Below are 20,632 nucleotides of genomic sequence, written 5' to 3'. Positions count from 1 at the left end.
AGGGGGCAGCACTTTGGGTTTCATTCATTAATGATCTGAGTGTCATTCAGGCCTCAGACGTGTTTGTGTCATTTTGTTCTTAAAGTGTCAGAGATCAGCAGAGCTCATCGTCTCTTCTTTAAGAAACATTGTTTTTTTCCTCTTGCTCTAATAGTTGAAGAGTTACGGTAATGAGAGCAGCTTGTTGTGTGTAGATTCCTTTAAAGTACCAAAAACCTCAGACATTACAGTGAAGCTCTCTGTGAGGAGTTTCTGAGTGATCTAGAAAAGTCTCCTCTGAATATCTGCCTGATCCTGATCCACAGTTTATTTCTAAACTTTCTAAACTTCTCAGCCTCCTGATCGGGTCGAGCAGGACCAGGTTGATTAACTCTTTGTGAATTCACAAACCTCACTTCTTCTGTGCCCTCAAAACGTACAAACACGCCGTCTCCACACACACCAAAGACCTCCAAAGTCTCGATCAGACCTCATTCTTCAGACTCGTAGCTCTTCTCTCTGATTTCCTGCTCCCCTCAAACGTCCAGCTGAAGTTTTCCTCCTCCCAAACCGTCCGTCTGCATCTCTCCGTCCCTGGGTTCACGTGAGTTGAGCCCGCCGTGCCCCCCGTGGGATTTGACCTCATTGATAGTGGATGCTGACTCCTGCACTACTTCCAGTCCAGCTCCAGAGACTGTGTGTTTCTGAGCAGAGCTGAGCCACTGGAGTCTGTTTCTCTCACAGTTTGTGGAGAGGAGGTCAGCGGCTGAAACACGCCTCAGAGGCTCAGCGCGGCTCCGCCTGTGTGTGAGGCTCTGACAGGAAGTCCACAGACCTCAGGATGAGGGTAGAGGAAAGACTGAGGCAGGGACTCCTGTTGGATTAGATTATTCAGGTGATTCTGTGTTTTATGATTCAAGCTTTTGATCCACAATTTAAGAAGAGACTCAGAGAATTCAGGTTAAAACTGGACGTGAAAAACTCTCCTGCTCCATAACTGAACACGTCTGAAGTTCAGGGAATCCTCTAGGGGGCGCCTCACTGATGCCTGAACTCTAGCTCTCAGACTGTTTCTCAAACATTTTTACATCAGTTGATATTTTTAAATATGTAGTTACGTCTAATGTCCATGTGTGGGCTACGGTGGCCCAGGAGTAGAAAAAAATGATGATATATATACATTTAAAAAAAGGAAATTAAAAAAAAGATATAAAAAGTAAAGAAAAAATGAAATGTAAAAACAACAAAAAAAAGAAACTGCAACAACCAAAAAGATAGCCTGACTACAAAGAACACAATACAACAAAAAGAAAACACAACAGAAAAAACAATACGACAAAAAGGAAAAGACAGCAAAACAGAAAACAACAAAGAAAAAGCCAAGTAGAAAAGACAGTGCAAAACAAAAAAAGAAAACATCAAAAATACAATAATAAAGTGATAAAATCAAAATAAAAAATAAATAAGATAAAAAATGACCCCCCCCCCCCCCCAAAAAAAAGTAAAATAATTAAAAAAATAATGAAATAAAAAAATAATAATGATAAAATAAAATAAATAAATGAATAAAAAAGTAAAAAAAAAAAAACAAAAACCTGCAATTTAAAACAGAAAAGCTTTTTTGAGCCTTTTTTTTTTTTGGGACTTCAGAGCCACTGTAGAAAACAGACTTTGGGCCACTGAAGCTGATGTATCTGCTCTTGCAAACTCTCAGGTTCTGGTCTCTGTCAGGTTTAGTAGTCAGAGTCTGGATCAGGTCGACCCAGTTCCACTCTGACAAACCTGGGACCTGGTTTTGGCGGGCTCAGATCTGTCCCAGCTCTGTTTCCTGTGGCTGTGTTTCTCCTGAGGGACACGCCCTCCTCATCAGGAGCACCTGAGACCTGAGCACCCAGCTGCAGCTCATCTGGACCTGGTCTGTCCTGAACCCTGCCCTGTGCACCACATGTTTTCCAGACTGGTCTCAGCTGCCACGCAGGACTTAGCAGCTCTGCTCCAGGTTTGGTTTCCTGGTTTTCGACCTGTCCTCTGCCCCTCCTGGTTGGACTCATACCTGGTTTTGATCCTGTCTTCCTGTCAGCGCTCTGTGGTCTCCTCACGGTGCTGTGGCCTGGTTTGAACTTTTACTGTTGAAGTGTTTTTTATTTAAAGCTGTTTCTGGAGTTTCTGTGTTTTTTGTGTGTGTTGGGGTCAAAGGTCAAAGATTGTCTGATGATCTCCTTTGAATCCAGAGTTTCTGAGTCAAACTTTAGAAAGCCTTCGGCTCCAGAGCCTGTCAGTACCTGTCAGCGCTGAGAGGAGGAGGAGCAGACTCCTCCAGAGGAGCCGGCCTGCAGAGATCTGTCTCCTCGTTCTTCAAACTGCGCCTGATCAAACGTGCGTCGTCGTCTTTAAACTCGTCTTTGTTCGGAGCTGCTTTGTAGCGTCTGTGAGCTGCTGTTTAACCTCCTCTTTCAGCGTTTCTGTTTCCTCTTGTTCTTCCTGTCGGAGGTGAACGAGCTGCCAGACGTCTTTAAATCCAACAAGTCCTGAAGAGATCTGACTGAACACCTGTTGGTGACTCTCCCTGCAGCCGCCACAGAGTCAGAGCAGCTTTAACCTGCATTTCCTCTGATGACCAGCAGGGGGTGGCTCCACCAGCTGCAGATTAGCCTTTCTGATGCTGCTAGATGGCGCTACAGTTTTCTCACTGCGTTTTCTGACGAGTTCACAGTCTTAATCTCTAGTTTCAGTCTGGATGAGCTGCTCTAATAACTGTTGTTGGATTCAGTGATGAAGTGTTTCATCCTGGTGTCAAAACGTGTTTCCAAAAACAAGAGAGTGTGCTAACGAGTGCATGTTACAGGTTTTTATCATACAAATTGGTGAAAAACATGTTTCAGATCAATGTTTGTGATGTGTTTTGACCCTTTGCATCTCATCGTAGGATATTTTGTCATTTCTTACGTCGTCTAATTACGTCATGTCGTATCCTGTTGAGCGGAATTCTGCCAAATCACCTCCTTCTGTGTTACTCTGAACCGTTCCCTCTTATTGTCGCTGAAACCTCAGGTCTTAAAACAGGAAGTTGATGTGAAAGTGACTGAAAACTGGGGCGCCAGTAGAGTCCAGTGGTCTCAGCTGTGGGTTCAGAACCAACCTGTGGCTCCTCCAATGGCTGATCCAGTGCTCGAGTAGGACACCTAGAGGTAGAGGTGGGGGAAATAATCGATTTATGTAAGAATCTCAATTATAAACAAAAACAAAACAAAGAAAAAAAAATCCAACTGCAGTTCCTCCAGAGTCCACCAGAGGGTGACTCCAAAAGCTCCTGAAACCACATACACACCCATTCAGAAGGCCGATCTTTGCAGCAGAAATGAGTTACCAGTCTGGCACACACTCTACAGGGACAGACTTTTCTAGAAAGCCATATTTTTAAAGTTATAGAACATAAAGGCTTTGCCCATATATGGGCGTGACTTGTTCTGTCCCTTTGTCAGGAAAAATCCTGACTGGATGTAGGGACGCAAAAAAAATACCATCATGTATTGGGATCTCTGTGTAGTTAATGGGTGATTATGCAAATGAGTCTCTGGCCTCAGGTACCAATGCTCCCTAATTAGCATAACCACGCCCCATTTTCATCATCTCACTAATTAGTCATCAAAAGACAAATCTCTGATTAAAAGTGGATTTTAATGATTAATAGTGATTAGTAGAGGTCTCCTTTCAGCCAATCAGAATCAAGCATTTGCTCATCTGGGTGACATCAGGCAGCTGACGTCATGGGGTACCCTGTTACACACTGATTGTTTTTTCTTTGTAAATGAGTTTGTGCATGACTCCAGTGTTGAAAGGTGTGTGTGTGTGTGTGTGTGTGTGTGTGTGTGTGTGTGTGTGTGTGTGTGTGTTTTCTCACACACATGTAAACACGCGCGTGTGCATGACTGTGCATATATGATTTCCTCCTGGAAACATCAAGGTGTGCGGTATCTGTCTGCGCGTGCACGCGCCCCAGCGTGAGTGTGTGAGAGCGCGCGCACGTCGCGTCCGCGCAGCTGCTGCTGAAAGGCTGACTCCCTCTCTGCTCCTCCTCAGACTCAGTTTCCCTATCGACCTCCTCCACGCAGCATCTCTGCTCTCCATCCTCCGTCTCCACCCTCCTCCTCCTCCTCCTCCTCCTCCTCCTCCTCCTGCTGCTCCGCTGCCGCCGCCGCCTCAGCGCCGCTCCTTCTGCAGGTGGATGGAGGCTGGAAGCCCCGGAGACTCGAGCCGAGATGCACGGGCCCGGCTGCTGGTAGGGCTCGCTCGTCGTGGGTGCTCGGGGCTGTTTTTGTGTCTCCAGTGGGTTTCCTGCCTGTGGGTGCCTCTGCGTGTGTGTGTGTGTGTGTGTGTGTGTGTGTGTGTGTGTGTGTGTGTGTGTGTGGATGGATGGAGCGTAATGCCAGGTCTTTGTTTCTCTCTGTCTCTCTCTGTGTATTTCTCTCTGTGTGTGTTTCTCCGTGTGTGTGTGTGTGTGTGTGTGGAGGAGCAGTGTGTGGTGAGTGGGCATTTGTTGCTCGGTGTCTCGGTGATGCTCGGAGCTCCGGGGGACTGACTGACTGACAGCCTCTCGTCAGGAGCCCTCGGATCTTCGCCTCCCGTCGCTCCCGTCGCGCTGCTGCACTGACGCGTCTGAGCGCGTCTCTCGGACTTTGTGTCACTTTGTGCTGGCCGTACCTTCTGTTTTGTAACACTGTTGCGTTTTCACGGTGCGCTTTCTTCCTCAGGGCGTGAGATTTCTGTTTGTTTGTGTTTGTTCTCGCGATTTTACGCACGATCCCTCAGATGTTCCGCTCTCTGCTCCGCGCGCCGTGAAATGCGCCAGATGCTGATGCTTCCCCAAAATACAGCACGTAACACACACACACACACACACACACACACACACACACACACAGACACATCTCACATACACTCGCTGACATACACACTCTCCCTCTCCTCCTCCTCCCCCTCCTCCCCCTCCTTCTCTCTACCTCCCAGTCAGACTGCTGAGCACCTCCCTTCGCGCCGGGGACCACATCCTTAAATGACCCGCGGCTGAGGAGGGGGAGTCCAGATCCAGCGCCCGGATCATGGCATGCTGCCCACACCGGGCATCCAGCACTGACCATGGGGCTCCGGTCCAGGACCGTCGCTAGCGGCTCGGAGGAGCAGAAGAAGAGCTCCGGCGCTGCTCCCGGGGACTTATTGGACCAAGGCGCCGGGGGAGCGGACAAGGATGGCGCCCTGCTCCTGGTGGCTTCGGGTCGGGATGACTACAAGCGGGGCTCTCAGGGTATCGGCATCGGGCTGCTGGCCAAGACCCCCCTGAACTACACCCGGCCGGCCAAGAGGAATAACATCCGGAAGAGGAGGATCCAGAACCTGCTGTACGACGCGCTGGAGAGGCCGAGAGGATGGGCGCTGCTCTACCACGCGTTCGTGTGAGTACTCAAAGCAACTTTTAATGGCTCATTCAGGGAGGGGGGGAGGGGGGCAGCTGAGGGCTGAGAGCCTCCTCAGCCTCCTCAGCCCGCAGGGAGGCACCGAGCAGCTGGAAAATGTGATGCTGGGTCCATTAGCGCGGCCTGGCTCCTGCTCGGAGGCTGTGACCTCTCAGTGATGCTGCAGATGAAAAGTTTCCTCCAGGTCCTGAAGCTGCTGCTCTCTCCTCTTACAGCCTGGTTTGGGTCTGGTTTGGAGCTGGTTAGGAGCTGGTTTGGGTCTGGTTTGGGTCTGGTTTGGGGCTGGTGGGAGTCTGGGGGTCTGGGGGGTCTTGGATTGAACAGCTGAGCTTTTTATCTCCCACAGATTGAAAACACTTCAGCCCACCAAACTTACATAAGAGCGTCTCTGGCAGAGCGCTGCTGAGGTGTGGAGCAGGATTTGGTGAAGTAGGTTATTTAACTCTCTGATCACATGATGAGCTGCTGCTCTGTGGATGGTTCAGCTCTCAGTTAGATCCACGTTAAAGCTTGATTCAGCCTCAGTCTGCTGCAGATTTGATGGTTCGCTCAGTCAGGGAGGGAAAAACTCGGTTTGTGTCTGTAGATCCTGATGTGTAATCTGAAGAATGCCTCCAAGAAGCTCCTGGTCTGTAGCAGGATTTATCACTTTTTTAGGAGAGTTTCCATCCAGAGCTACCCTCTCTACCAAACAGTGACTGACAGGTCAGCGTTGTTTGGTTACAGCTAAATGTTAAAATCCACACAAAGCAAAGACACTGTTCCATCAGGTTTTCTTCCTGACTCAGAAACAGATCCTCAGTGATCTGTTCGCTGTGTAATAAGGCGGTTTATCCTCCCAGAGCAGATCTCTGGATGCTGACGGTGGTGACCCATCCTGACAGGTGGGAGGGTTTTCACTGACTGATGGCGTTTGCTGACAGTGATGGACTTCTTCACGCGTGTTGTAGTTTTGAGTCCTGTTTCCAGAGCTGAATGTGACTTTTTGGTTAACGATTTTAAATCAGATTTTTTTTTGTTTAAGATCTTTTTTTTTTTTTCAAATTTAAATCTTTCATTTCAGTCTTTGTTTATTGGCTGAGTTAAAAAAAAGCTGAGGTGTCAGATCCTCTGAATAAATCCTGAAAACTGACTCGTGATGTGTGCTTTCAAGGAGAATATGGCTCCTGATAGAGTCTGTGGACATCATCCCCATCATCATCATCATCATCATCATCATCATCATCATCATCATCATCATCATAATCATCATCAAACCTTTACACATAGTCTGGTATTCATTTGTTGACTCAAGTCATAATATTTTGGACATAAGAAAATCATCTTGTGCAAACATGTTTCTCTCTTGTGCACAGGCTGATATCTCGTTGTATAATTTAAGTACTTGTGTGAACAGGACATCATCCTATCGCACAAGTTAATCCAATATTCACACAAGATGCAAACAAGTTTTTATCCTGTATGCAAAATTTATTATCGTGTGCACACAAGATGGTAAATTTCAGAAACCGTATAAGTTTTATAACATTGTGCACACAAGATGAATGCATTGAAGCTGGAAAGTTTAAACCATGTGCGAGGAAGTTAGCATCTTGTGCGCACAAGTTCATAGGTAAGGACGGATCAATATCTGACTTAAACAAATGATCTTGTTCGCACTAGATGCTTACTTAAAAACACGTTTCTATCCTGTGAGCACAGAGGAAAACCTTTGGGATGAAGTTTTTATCTTGTTTACACAAGATTATAAAGATATGTATCTGATGGAAAAAGTTTTCTTTTGCATGCACGTAGTGTTACCTTGTACACGCATGATGATGTCTTTACCATTTGTAAACAAGATGTAAATCTTATGAGAACAAAGACGCTCAAACCTCGAGTTTACAAGTTATCATCCTGTGCACACAAGATGATGGCAACTTTTTATCTTGCAAGCACAAGATAACAGCTTTTTAATAAAAGTTTTTACTTTGACTTCATAGTTTGGAAGCCCATCATTATCTTGTGAGCACAAATTTCCAACACGTGTACGCAAGATAAGCTTCTGACAGAAACTACATCATATTTTAAACACACAAGATGATAATGTTTTTGAAAGCAGAGCCCAGCTTGTGAGTACAAGTTTAAATTTTGTGCACAAATTAAAAAATCTTTTGAGAACAGGACAGTTAACACCTTCTGTTTGCAAGTGATTATCCTGTGCACGCAAGATGACAACACGAGAGGAGAGTTAATATCTTGTCAGTGGAAGAGGGCTTTATTTTGTACGCACAAGATGATCTGTTATAGAAACCAGTTATGATCATGTGAGCTGTGTACTGTGCACGCAGGATAAGTGTGTGATGGAAACAGGTGTTTGTACCTCAGAGTTATTTATGAGCAGGGATTGTACAAACTGCGCGTTATTATCCTGAGAGCACAAGATGAAGCTTTAGGAACACGTTTTCAGTCCCGTCTCCCTGGTTGTTGTGAGATATCTTCAGCTGTGGAGCAGACTGTGAGTGAGTTTGACCTGTGAGTCTCTGCGCTGGGTTTAAACGTCCAGGAAGCGTTTCTCTCCCCACTCGTCTCAGAGACGAGGAGGATCCTGACTCATCCACAGCGCCTCGCGTGTCACACTGACGCCTGTCACCACGTGTGTTTCTCTGCAACACAACATATGAAAGTCCAATATGGCGGCCTGGTATGTGCTGCTGGTGTCAGAGCTGCTCCGAGCGTCAGTCCCCGCGAGAAGATTCAGCCTTTTACTGCCGGAGAGACGGTCTGTGCCGGTTTGTCTGCTGTAAACTCCTCTGACCAATCAGATGACACCAAGTGTGTGATGTCATCACGCAGAGGGATCAGTGTCAGGGTGGGGAGAGGTCGAGGTGAACTGAGGAAATCTGTGTGTGTGTGTGTGTGTGTGTGTAAGCTGATATTTGTGCACATTGATAACCTGTGAATTATTCATAGCGGCTACGCTCGTTTTAAAAATATCACATTCCTCCATCGTCTCCGTCTGACCCATTGAGACCCTCAAACCAAAGATCCTCACGTCGCTACAGAAACGTCTCCCAGAGGTCGGCGTTGTGGCTTTAATAGCTCCTTTTCCCGCCTCTCTGAATCATCCAGCGGTGGAGATGAACATGTGACGGCAGGAGTAGCATCAGTCACAGGATCTGTTTTCTCATGAGCTGAATTCCAGCTCCACTCAGAGGACGCTAACACACAGACGTCCACTGAAACCAGCTCTGGTGCTGTGACGGAGCAGAGACGGACCAGACGTGGATCTGGTGGAACTTCAAACAATCATTAGGGCCAAGATCAGTCTGAGATGAGACCTGACAATCTCAGCTCATACCTTAAGAAACGTGCTAACCTGTGCTGTTAGCTGAAGTCAACAACTGTTAGATTACAGAAACTAGTTAGCATAGCTGCTAGTACAACGATTTTAACTGTTGCTAATTGTTCTGCTATAAGGATGCACTCCACTTCCTTTTCTTTCTTTTATACTATGATGGATTTTTAAATTAGCAAACAATAGATTGTTACATTAGCCTACGGTTGACGTTATATTAGCCTACGACTTAAAGTTACTCTGCCCCACAGTAGAAGGTTTTATCAGTTTACCAACAAGGTAACGTTAGCTTAAGATGGATGGTTGTTTCAGCCTATGGTCAAAGATTTTATTGGCGTATGATTGAAGGTTGTGTTAGCTTAAAAAAGAAGGTTATATTAGCTTACAATGGACGGTTATATGAGTCTATGATATAAGATTGAATCAGGCTAAAGTGGAGGGTTAGCTTAGCACCTGGTGGATGGTTAAATTAGTGTGCTGTAGAGGGATATATAAGCCAATAACAGCTATTAAATGAGGCTACGCTAGCCTATGCTATCACAGGCTATTGTACTATGGCCTTTATATGAAGCTACTATAGCCTGCTTTAGCCTTTCGTTGGGGCTTTGTTAGCCTATGCTAGCCTACTACGGCCTTTATAAGAAGCTATGACAGCCTATGATAGCCTACTTTAGCCTTATCATGAGGCTATGATAGCCTACTTTAGCAGTTATATGAGGCTAAAGTAGCCTTTGAAAGCCTTTGCTAGCCTACTATGGCATTTAAAAGAAGCTATGACAGCCCATGATAGCCAACTTTAGCCTTATTTTGGGGCTATGATAGCCAACTTTAGCCTTATTTTGGGGCTATGATAGCCTACTTTAGCCTTATTTTGGGGCTATGATAGCCTACTTTAGCCTTATTTTGGGGCTATGATAGCCTACTTTAGCCTTATTTTGGGGCTATGATAGCCTACTGTAGCCTTATTATGGGGCTATGATAGCCTACTTTAGCAGTTATATGAGGCTAAAGTAGCCTTTGATAGCCTTTGCTAGCCTACTATGGCATTTAAAAGAAGCTATGATAGCCCATGATAGCCTACTTCAGATTTATTATGAGGCTATGATAGCCAACTTTAGCCTTATTATGGGGCTAGGATAGCCTACTTTAGCCTTATTATGGGGCTATGATAGCCTACTTTAGCAGTTATATGAGGCTATAGCAGCCTTTGATAGCCTACAAAAGCCTTTATGAAGCTTAGCGTGGCTAATGATAGCCTACGATAGCTAAAGCTAGCTGTTTAAAGAGCCTACACTCGCAGTTTTATGATCCTACCACAGTCTTTGATAGCAGTAACATGAGGTGATGATAGCTAACGATAGCCTACTACAGAAGCTTATATTTGCTAACAATGGAGAGCTACGTTAGCCAGTTATTAAAGGATATCTGTTGGTCTTCATGCCGCATCAGGGTTAGCTGTGTATCAGAACATCTTTATTTCTGCTCTGTGTCTTTAAGACCAGAGGAAATCGACCGGGGACGCTAACACCTGCTGCTGCTCTAAACCCAGGCTCAGCTCAGGGTGTGAAGTGTCTTGCTCAAGGGCACTTCAGGGGTTTGTGTCGACTGCAGGGGAAGCGTTGCTCACACTCTTCACCCACAGATTATGATGCAGCGGCGTCGCTCCAACGTGACATGTTTAGGAAGGAGGCGAGGCGACGGGGATTAGAGCAGATAGCAGCTCAGGAAGGAGAAACAGACGAGGAGAGGTGGAGGTGAGGGGTCGGAGGAAAACCAGGAAGAGGGTTTGAAACGTGAAAAATAAAAAAAACACATCCCTGAAGTTCCCCCACATGTCCTGATTCCTCCTCCTGTGCCTCCTCATCCAGACTCCTGATGGAGCAGGTGGAGGTGACAGCCTGGCTGGTATCTGGAATAATTGAATGTAAGTCTTTCTCTCCTCGGGGGTTTTCAATATTAGCTGAATGACTTTGGATCACTTCACTTCCCTCCAGGGAGGCAGGAGCTCCGGCTGCCCCAGAGGAGGTTTCAGAGCGTCCCCACAGGATACGGGTTACACTTTAATTTGAATAATGTGATAACGCCAACAGAGAGCTGGAGGAGCTGCAGGGGAGTACCCACAGTGATCCAAAGGAGGGAGTTTTACCCCCCCCCATTCACAAGATTACATCTGTTTTTTAAAAAAACCCTGTTTCCTCTCCTCTTCACGTGCAGTAAAGTACCTTAAACTGCTGTTTCCTTTCTCCAACAGTTGCTCAGGTCTGGTTAAAGGTACCCTAACACACATAAAACCATAACTGAAAAGGTTCCCTGCTGAGATTTGATGTGATGTCCCCCAACTCATTTCATCACCAGACACAGGAAACAGCTGATTCAGGTTGTTGACAGCTCAACACAGGGTTAGGTCTGTTTGAAGGTACCAAAACACGTTCCTTGGTTAGGGTTAGGTTGAGCCTACTTTGAAAGAAACCATAACCATTAAAAATGAGAAAGCTGTAAAAAAATGTAGTCTGTAATATCCATAAGGTCTGATTCAGGGTACTCCGACACATGGTTGTTTTCAGTATCTCATTTAAAGTACCCTTACACAAACTGTGGTCTAACTGGTGAGGTGAAACACAAGGAGGATCCCAAAGGAGGTTCTCCAACACATTGCTAGTTCTTGGTTGAAGCACAGCAAATACATGGATCAGCTGATCTGAGGAACTTTAACACACTTAAAATACATGGACAGGTCTGGTTTGGGGTACCCCAACACGTGGCTTTGTCTCTTTGGTTGAGTAGCATCTCTATGGATGTACGCTGTCCTGAGAAGGAGGAGGTGATTCTTATTTGTCGTCATGATGTGACACAGAGGCCAGTATGGAGGTACCCTTTGGTGCTGGTCTTAAGGTGCTTTTTCCAGCCTGAGGTGCTGTGAAACGCTCTCTTTTGGCACATTTTAGAAAGAAACTTTGATTCCTGCTCCTCTTTGTAAAGCAACAGGGTTTACCGACCCTCAGACTCTTTAACCATCGATGGAGGAACTGGGTCCCCAGGTACAGGAGGTTTTGCCCCCAAGTCCAGGTTAAAGACACATATTCACTGTGTGCAGTGCGCCCCCTGTGTGTGCCCCCTGTGTGTGCCCCCTGTGTGTGCCCCCTGTGTGTGCCCCCTGTGTGTGCCCCCTGTGTGTGCCCCCTGTGTGTGTCCCCTGGTAGCTAGGGATGGGTACCCAACTAGGTACTTTTATAGGCACAGACTGAATTCTGCCTAAAGTACCGGGTACCGATTCATGTAAAGTCAAAAGGTACATTGTTTAGGTACCTAGATGCATCCTTGTGACTGTGAGGAAGTGGAAGAGTAGGTGATTTTCCTACTGGACATGAACACAGGATTACAAGGTTATATACTGAAGAATAAAAATGTTAAATTGAAACAAAATAGGATTTTATTATTAAACAAATAGATATTATTTTTACCACATAAACACAAAAAAGTACCAAAAATTGGTACCATTGAGTACTGATACCGATTGCCAGGTACCGGCCATCAGTACCGAATGGTTTCAGATGTGAAAGGTACCCAACCCTACTGGTAGCACACCTCTTATGCGAACTGGTAGCGCCCCCTCTGTGCCATCTGGGAGCACCCTCTGTGTGCGCCCCCTGGTAGCACCCCCTGGTAGCATCCCCTGGTAGCGCCCCCTGGTAGCGCCCCCTGGTAGCGCCCCCCTGGTAGCGCCCCCCTGGTAGCGCCCCCTGGTAGCGCCCCCCTGGTAGCTCCCCCTGGTAGCGCCCCCTGGTAGCGCCCCCCTGGTAGCTCCCCCTGGTAGCGCCCCCTGGAGGTTTCACTGTGAGGTAAATTAGGAATGCAGACTTGTCAAATCTAAGCTTCAGCTCCAGGACTGAGCACCGTGGTACCAAAATTTCAGTTACCATAACAACACTGTGTCCAGAGTGAAATCAGATCTCTCTCCTCACTCTCCTCCAGCACGTTGATGCTGCTCCCTTCATTGGAAAACAACAGCCGCCGCCACCGCCGCCGCTCTCTGTGTGCAGATCAGGCCGTCAGAGGAAAGCTCATAGCGTCAGGGTTTCTGCTCTGGGATCTGTGTGGGGGATTACACGCTCCTGTGCAGGTGGAGGCCGCTCAGGATGACTCTCATGTCCCCTATGCATCATCATCATCATCATCATCGTCCAGCAGAAACAGGAAGGCCTGGAGCGTTTTATGGGACACTGAATGTTGGACTCCTGAGTCCAGCCTGTTCCCGTGTCCCTGGCTCGGTCAGGTCCTCACTCCTCTGCTGCTCGCTCAGGGTCAGGGAGGGACTGGATCTGAAGTCTCAGAGGAAAACCAGGGAGCGTGTTAGACCCCTCTGCCTGCTGGATCTGAGGCAAACACATCAGTTTCTGTTTCAGCAAACCCCAACACGTGTAAAACACCCAACATATGATCAGCTCTGATGGAAGCTACACCAGCTTCTCAGAGAATAATGAAAATGTGATAAACACTGAGCAGCTGAATGTAAACCAGACTCTGCTGGATCCTGATCTCCTGTCTCTCCCTCTCAGCTGTTTTCCTCCCGCTGAACTCAAATCTTTGGCGTCAAACTGAAACAAAAGCGCGCTGATGAGTTTCAGATTTTGCTGAGCGAGCAGACTTCTCCTGCCTCGTGGATGAATACCTCAAACCTCAGCAAGTCCTCGTCCGACCGGGCGCCCAGCGAGATTAATGCCACACGTTAGTGTCACATCTGTCTCTCCAGATGCAGGCCGAACTGCCTCCTCCCTCTGAGCGGCACATCACGCATTCAGCGCTTATCCACGGCGCAGCGATCATGTTGCTCCTTCAGGGGAAACGATCGGCCGTGAGCTCGGGAACGCGTCCTTTCTTTGTCCTTGTTAGAGACCAAATACATCAGAAACGCTCCAGCTCCATCCCTCAGCTCCTCAGCTCCTCAGCTCTTCAGCTCTTCAGCGTGTGCCGTGGTTACCTAACAAACCCACGTGTTGCTAATTAGCGGCTTTGTTTGCTGCCTCCCGCGCTGACTCAGCAGGTGTGATTGTAGGTGAGGTTTCTGGAAACAGGCAGCGTTCAGGCGGCGTCACGTTTCCCTGCTGCTTCAGACGTTTGCTAAAATCCTTCCTGCAGCTTTTCCAACGCTGAAGCTGTGGAGAAAGATCAGCTGGTGTTACTCTCCTCCTGGATTTCCTGACACAGAACTTTGTGTGAGTCAGATTGTGAAGGAGCCGCTGCTGGAGGTCAGGCTGACGGATCAAACAGGAGCGTGATGAAACGTGAAGCAGAGTCAGAGACTGAGGCGCAGTGTGCAGCTCATTAGCAGTTAGCTTCTCTGATTAGCGTTCAGCTGCAGGAGTGGTTTGGTGGCGATGCAGAGAGCTGCAGATCGTCTGAGCGCCGGGTCAGAGCAGACGACTTTGGTGCAGTTTGGAGGTTTAAAACGAGAGCTCAAACCTGATTTCACTTCATCATCTTTCTGTCCAACACTTTGACAGCTTCATGTCTCAGCTCGTTGTTCAGGAGCTGACTCTTTGATCCTCGGTGCCAAAAAAGTGCAGAGGAAGCTGTGTTCCCGCAGTTTTCTGTGGACTCATCATTTCCACTCGACAACAACACAAACACTCTGAGTTTATGGAGTTTGGGTGAAGTGACGGTGCTGTGTGTGTGTCTGCGCGTTGATCAGAGATGGAGCGTGAGCAGTTTGCTTCCTGACGCCCTCCCTCAGACCATCAGTGTGTGTGTTAACTCATGGCGGGCTCAGCGCGCCTCTTAATGGACTCTGTGGTTGTGGTCATTTCACTTAATGTTCAACAAATGATGCTCCAGAGGGAGAATCATTCAGATTACACATCCAGGCTCAATTAAGCGTCCTGCGCTGAGTTTTCACCGAGCAGACGATGATTACAGAGATCGCTCTGTGACGTCCTTTCTAAACCATCCTGCATGTGTCTGTTGATTTATGTTTTTATTTCCTCTTAACACAAACGTAACCGTCTTTACCATGAAAAAGAAAAACAGTGAAAAGAGATTTCCCAGATCAAACTTCATCTCTTGAAGGATCCGGCTGGAGCAGCTCGTCCAGATCAGAAAGAAACCAGAGCGTCTTCGTGTGCAGACAAACCGCGGCTACAGACTCTGATTATAACGACTAAACTCGTCAAAGTTACATCAACAGATTTACCCAGAGATAAGATATTTCTGAGGTAAAATCTGAGCTTGAAATCTCCTGTAACTACACTGTAAAAAATTAAAGCAAAGGCTGTCTGTGCTTCACATGGCGCTGACCGGCTGTCTCTGCTCTGATAAAGAAACTGATGATTTAAAATCAACTGAAAACAAAAACAAAACTCTTTCTTTTCTCTTCTCTTTATAATTTGCCCAACGCAGCATAATTTTTTTAGCTTCAAACATTTAACACTGTAAAAACCTCTGGGTGTACATGGGTACACAGACAGACAGTCCATGCCATGTGGAGCACAGACAGCCTCAGTGTAACATCTCGGTGTACGGCAGAGTTTCCTCCTCACTCACGGTTACAAAACACCATCACAATATGCTGTATTTAAAGGTGCTGTAGGCAGGATTACACAGGTAAGATGGCGATTTAAAAACCAGCACAGCCCCTCCCGTCCTGTGTTCTCTGACATCACGCCCTTACGCAAGTTTAGCCCCTCCCACAAGAACGTGCGCGCAAACGCAACACGATACCTACCATTTTTTTTTTGCTCTTCTTCTCTCTCTTCTTCTTCTTCGTGCTGTCCTCGTTTAACTCCTTGGGGTTTTGGGGGTTGGAAGTCCAACAAGGCAGGTAAATATGCGAGCCAGGACTTCCTCATGCGCAAAAACGAAGAGCTTTACAACCAATCGCAATGAAGGAAGAAGTGCCGCCCTTGACCAATCAGGATAGAGCCTCAGGGGCTCTTCTGATTGGTAAAAGATACCTACTAGAGCAATTATACTCCACTCATAAAGGGTTATCAATGGATACTCTAACATTTAATCCAAAGAAAACACAAAAACATTAGCATTGACGAGCTAAATCCTGCCTATGGCACCTTTAAACTGAAAATGGTTTTAACATTTAAATTTCCTCGTTAATTTAGTTATTTTTTACAGTGTAGAGCAGTGAAGTCATCCTTCAGTCTTAGCAGACGTTAATCTTCCTGTTAGCATGCTTAGCTGTTAGCATGGATGTTTGTAAGTGCAGTGAGGGTCATTAGCATAAAGAGAGGCCCACAGTGGATCCATAGAGTCTGGTTTAACGTGCACACAGGGACACTAAGCGCCCAGCAGCTGGAGGTTGGTGGAGCAGTCACTCCTCAGCAGCTGCTCTGGGAGGTTTGGTTTCATGTTGATCAGAGACTCAGCTCTGACTGACACCAACGCGCACGACACAGGTTCCTCCCTGGTCTGCAGGAGGAGCACGCTCCAAACGGCGTGCAGAGCGTCCACTCAGCACCCTGCACGTCTGGAGCATGAGCGTCAGCCTCAGCTCAGGTGTGTGGTGGTGTCAGAGTCAGATCCTGCAGAAATCTCAGGTCCATTCAGGAGTCTCTCCCACGGACTCTGGCTCTGAGCCGAGCGGCTGCTGGGAGGCTCCAGTCTGCTGCCAGCTCCTTCATGGGACTCCCTGCGCCTCCTTCGCTCCTGGATGTGGGAACAGAGAGGACGTCTCTTCCTGTGCATGTTCCACCGAGCGTTTAATGTGAAATCAAACATGATTAGCTGCGTTTTATCACCCAGTCGATGGCGGTGATGGAGCAGGCGTTCCTCTGCCGGGCGCCGCCGTAAACGAGCGGGTATACGACCAGCTGTCAGAGAGCTCCTGTCTCTGCAGAGGAATGTCAGCCATGACGTGGAGCAGCAGTTTAAAGGTGACGTGATGCAGACTCCAGGTGTTACCAGGAGGAGCTCAAACAATCCCCACTGTCCTCTCTCTGGTGTTTTCAACCCTTACTTCAACCTTCATTTTAGCTCATTTCTCTACAGGGCTCCACAAACTCCCCTTCCTCCTGATTGGCCAGCCCTCTAGAGGCCTGTCAGGGGCGGAGCTATGGGTGTACCTTGGTGTTTGAGGCCCCTGAATGTTCAGCGTTGTCTCTGTCTATCCGTGTATACAGCGTGAGACAGCAGAATACCCCTCTGTAAGATTCATGCAGCAGGAAACGCAGGTTTCACTGCAGCAGGCCGTGCAGCAGGCTGTGCAGCAGGCAGTGCAGCAGGCCGTGCGGCAGGCCGTGCAGCAGGCCGTGCGGCAGGACGTGCAGCAGGCTGTGCAGCAGGAAAATGTCAGAGAGTTGGAAGGAGAAGTTTCTCACTCCTCCTCCTCGTTGTGAAGCTGCCGTTGGAAACAGAGCAGCAGCTGCCGTATTAATCACTCAGAGAGCGGATCATGGAGGTGGACCAGGTCCTGGTTCTGATGGAGATATTTTCTCTGGCTCTGGATTCACAGCTCTGACTCTGATCTTTGTATATAAAAACAAGAATAATAAGTATAAGAATTAGAATATGAGAAAAACATGCACTAAAGTGCCTGAAAGACACTCTAAAGTGTTTTTTTTTAAACCAAATCCACATGAAAAAACCCATTTCAAATCCATATGCACATAAGTGCCCTTTTTGGCCCCAACTGATGCAAATAGGTCCTGTAGGAGCTAAAACATGCACTAAAGTGCTCTTTTTTAAAGCTATAACATGCTAAAGTGCCCTTTATTAAGCTAAAACATGTGCTAAAGCGCCCTTTATTAAGCTAAAACATGCTAAAGCGCCCTTTATTAAGCTATAACATGCTAAAGTGCCCTTTATTAAGCTAAAACATGCTAAAGCGCCCTTTATTAAGCTATAACATGCTAAAGTGCCCTATATTAAGCTAAAACAAGCGCCAAAGTGCCCTTTATTAAGCTAAAACATGCTACAGTGTTTTTTATCAAGCTAAAACAAGTGCTAAAGTGCCCTTTATTAAGCTATAATGTGCTAAAGTGCCCTTTATTAAGCTATAATGTGCTAAAGTGCCCTTTATTAAGCTAAAACAAGTGCTAAAGTGCCCTTTATTAAGCTATAATGTGCTAAAGTGCCCTTTATTAAGCTAAAACAAGTGCTTAAGTGCCCTTTATTTAGCTAAAACGTGCTAAAGTGCCCTTTCAAAGCTAAAACAAGCGCTTCAGCCCTATCAAAGATTAAACTGCCCCTTTAGTTCATTAAATAAGATAATTTGTCCTCCTTTATTGTTGTTGTTCTGCCCTTTGTAAAGTCTGTGCGTGCTAATGAGTATGAGCGTTTTCCTGCAGCTGACGAGTGTTTCTCAGCTCGTTTGTCTTAAGCACATTAACGGCTCAAACGAGCTGAATGCTGGGAAACGGAGTCATAACTTCTGTGAGGCCTGGTTGATGACTAAACGTTTCTCAGTTTGATGGTTACGCTTTGACGGTGTTTGGTGATTAACAGGAGACGATCAGGGAGAGCTGTGACCCTCTGAGTCGGCCCGTTTCCAGAGCAAACACACAGATCCATTCATCACTTTAATGCTATCACTGAGACACACACACACACACACACACACACACACACACACACACACACAGAGGGGACGGACAGATGGAGGGTGCAGCAGGAAAACCAGCATTCGAGGGATGCTGAGAACAAGAAGCTGAAGATCTGAGCTCGACGTTCGTTAGGAGATGGAGACACACACATTAAAAAGCACACTCATTAAAGGCTCATTTCACTGTTTTTACAGAACATATCAGTACGAGAGAATCAGGGACTCTGGAGAAACCAGGACGAAACCAGGACTCATCTTGTCCCTTTGTTGTTGTAGATAAAGACTTCCTGGTTTGGACACGCTTTGTCTTATTTTGAAAGTCTCTGGGTGTTCTTAGGTGGTTCCTGTCCTGGACTTCCTGTCCCCCTTGGTCTGCTCTCTGTAAACTGACCCGTCACTGCTCGGGATCCAGCAGACGTAGGGCTGCTGTGATCGTGTGTTTTGGTCATCAGGCACATGACATTCTTTTTGGAAACCCTGGACCCTGTGTCCTCAGCTCTAAAGATCAGACCGAGCACCTGGTTTGGTCTCAGCGCACAGCTCAGAACCAGCATCCCTGATGGTCTGGGGATCTGAGGAGTCCACGGCATGTGGGTCTTACAGGTCTGTATAGGATCCAGTTGGGGCTGCCAGTCGTCCTCCTCCATCAGGTCTCAGTGACGGGGTCTGGGTCTGGGTGTCAGGTTTCCGTCGGAGCAGTTGTAGTTTGACCTCCCAGACAAACGTTCCTCTGTCATCTCTGCTGCTGCTGCTGGGTTAACCTGATACCACACACACACACACACACACACACACACACACACACACACACACACACACACACACACACACACACACACACACACACACACACACACACACACACACACACACAGACGGGGATCGATGCATGCAGGTGGAGCAGTCGGACCCTGAGGAGGATGGTCTTACCGGGCCCAGAAAGCAGATCTGGCTTTTGTAAAGGGAAACCCCGTCTCCAATCCCACAATCCCTTTCTCCACACCAAACCGTTCACATCTCAATCTGTGTGTGTGTGTGTGTGTGTGTGTGTGTGTGTGTGTGTGTGTGTGTGTGTGTGTGTGTGTGTGTGTGTGTGTTGGTGTGTGTGAGTGTGTGTAACATGCTCTTAGCCTGTCAGTGAGGTGGTGTTTGGGCATCGAAGGTTAGTGCCCTGCAGCAGGAATCAGAGCTTGGGTGGGGATGACTGTGTGTGTGTGTGCGTGCGCGCGTGTGTGTGTGTGTGCGCGTGTGTGTGTGTGTGTGTGTGTGTGTGTGTGTGTGTGTGTGTGTGCGTGTGTGTGTGTGTGTGTGTGTGTGTGTGTGTGTGTGTGAGTGGATCATCAGCGTCTGTAATTTCAGTCTCCTCTGGATCTGATGTGTCAGGGATTTTCACCGACTGTGTCAGTTCTTCCTCTGACATGTCGGGAAGAACAACGTGCTGACATGGAAACATGGGTAACAGGGAGCTCAGGACACACACACACACACACACACAAACACACACACAATTTGTCACAAATGTCCGTCCATGGTGGTTTGTCTCCTGATCAGTCGTCGTTGACCCCTCCAGGTCAGAGAAGAAGCAGATCATCAGTGTGTACGTTAAAACCTGAAGTTTCTCTTCCTGTCAGTGTGTGTGTGTCTGTCAGGTGATAAAAACCACAGACTGTATAAAACATGGACGTAGTCTCGCAGATGTCACCCGTCTGTTTCTGTAACGGAAAATGAAGCAGATCGGCTCTAGCGGCCATATTGGTTGTGGCAAGGGCTTCGCCTGTCAGTCACGTGACCCTCAGCTGTGCCTCTTATTGGGGGAGCTCACGATCTTAAACTCCTCTGAATGACTGAGTAAGAAAAAAATTCACCCCCCGTACGGTGGGAGCTGATAGTAAAATTAGCAACTAGGCCTGTCACCATAATCAATAAGTCAATGAACCAAAGGATAAATTAAAACGTCCTGGGTAAGTTTTCCAGCCTGGATAAACTGACACGTGCTGCATGTTAGTTTTCCTCCTCTCTTTGGACCAAAGAGGCTGAATGAGAAGATGGCTCACTACGTCTATCTTTCCTAACATCAGGGTGCATAGGTTCTATAGCAGATTTAGCAGATTTATAGCGGAGTGAGCATCTGTCAAAAATGTGATCTTTGGGGTGAAGACGGGGCTGCTGGTGCGTACACATGGAGAGAGCTGAAGCGAGCGTCCTGAGGGGTAAGGAGGAAACACACGCTAATATGAGTGATGGCACCAAAGATACGGTTCTTAAGCCGCCTGCCACAGTCCCAGTGTGGGAATATTT

The 20,632-nt window shown here is 47.2% G+C and overlaps 1 protein-coding gene across 2 annotated transcripts in view; it reads left to right on the top strand.

The window, feature by feature from the left end:
• Positions 1 to 3,057: 3,057 nt before the first annotated feature.
• Positions 3,058 to 20,632, top strand: part of kcnq3 (potassium voltage-gated channel, KQT-like subfamily, member 3) — an 80,699-nt gene continuing 63,124 nt past the window's right edge. The window contains exons 1-3 of one of the 2 annotated variants that reach the window (XM_074687845.1): positions 3,058 to 3,173; positions 4,060 to 4,258; positions 4,987 to 5,429. In XM_074687845.1, coding sequence (XP_074543946.1) covers positions 5,116 to 5,429 — 314 coding nt within the window. In that variant the 5' untranslated portion in view covers positions 3,058 to 3,173; positions 4,060 to 4,258; positions 4,987 to 5,115. Of the gene's footprint in view, positions 3,174 to 3,979; positions 4,259 to 4,986; positions 5,430 to 20,632 lie in introns of those variants that run through there. The other variant, XM_074687846.1, reaches the window with a different exon arrangement.

The sequence above is a fragment of the Halichoeres trimaculatus genome, unplaced genomic scaffold (genome assembly GCF_033239565.1).
Source record: "Halichoeres trimaculatus isolate MK-OKI-2021-1 unplaced genomic scaffold, fHalTri1.1 fHalTri1_scaffold_15, whole genome shotgun sequence".
Lineage (NCBI taxonomy): Eukaryota > Metazoa > Chordata > Actinopteri > Labriformes > Labridae > Halichoeres > Halichoeres trimaculatus.
Note: the sequence above shows the minus strand (reverse complement) of the source record. Positions and strands in the feature narration are given on the sequence as shown.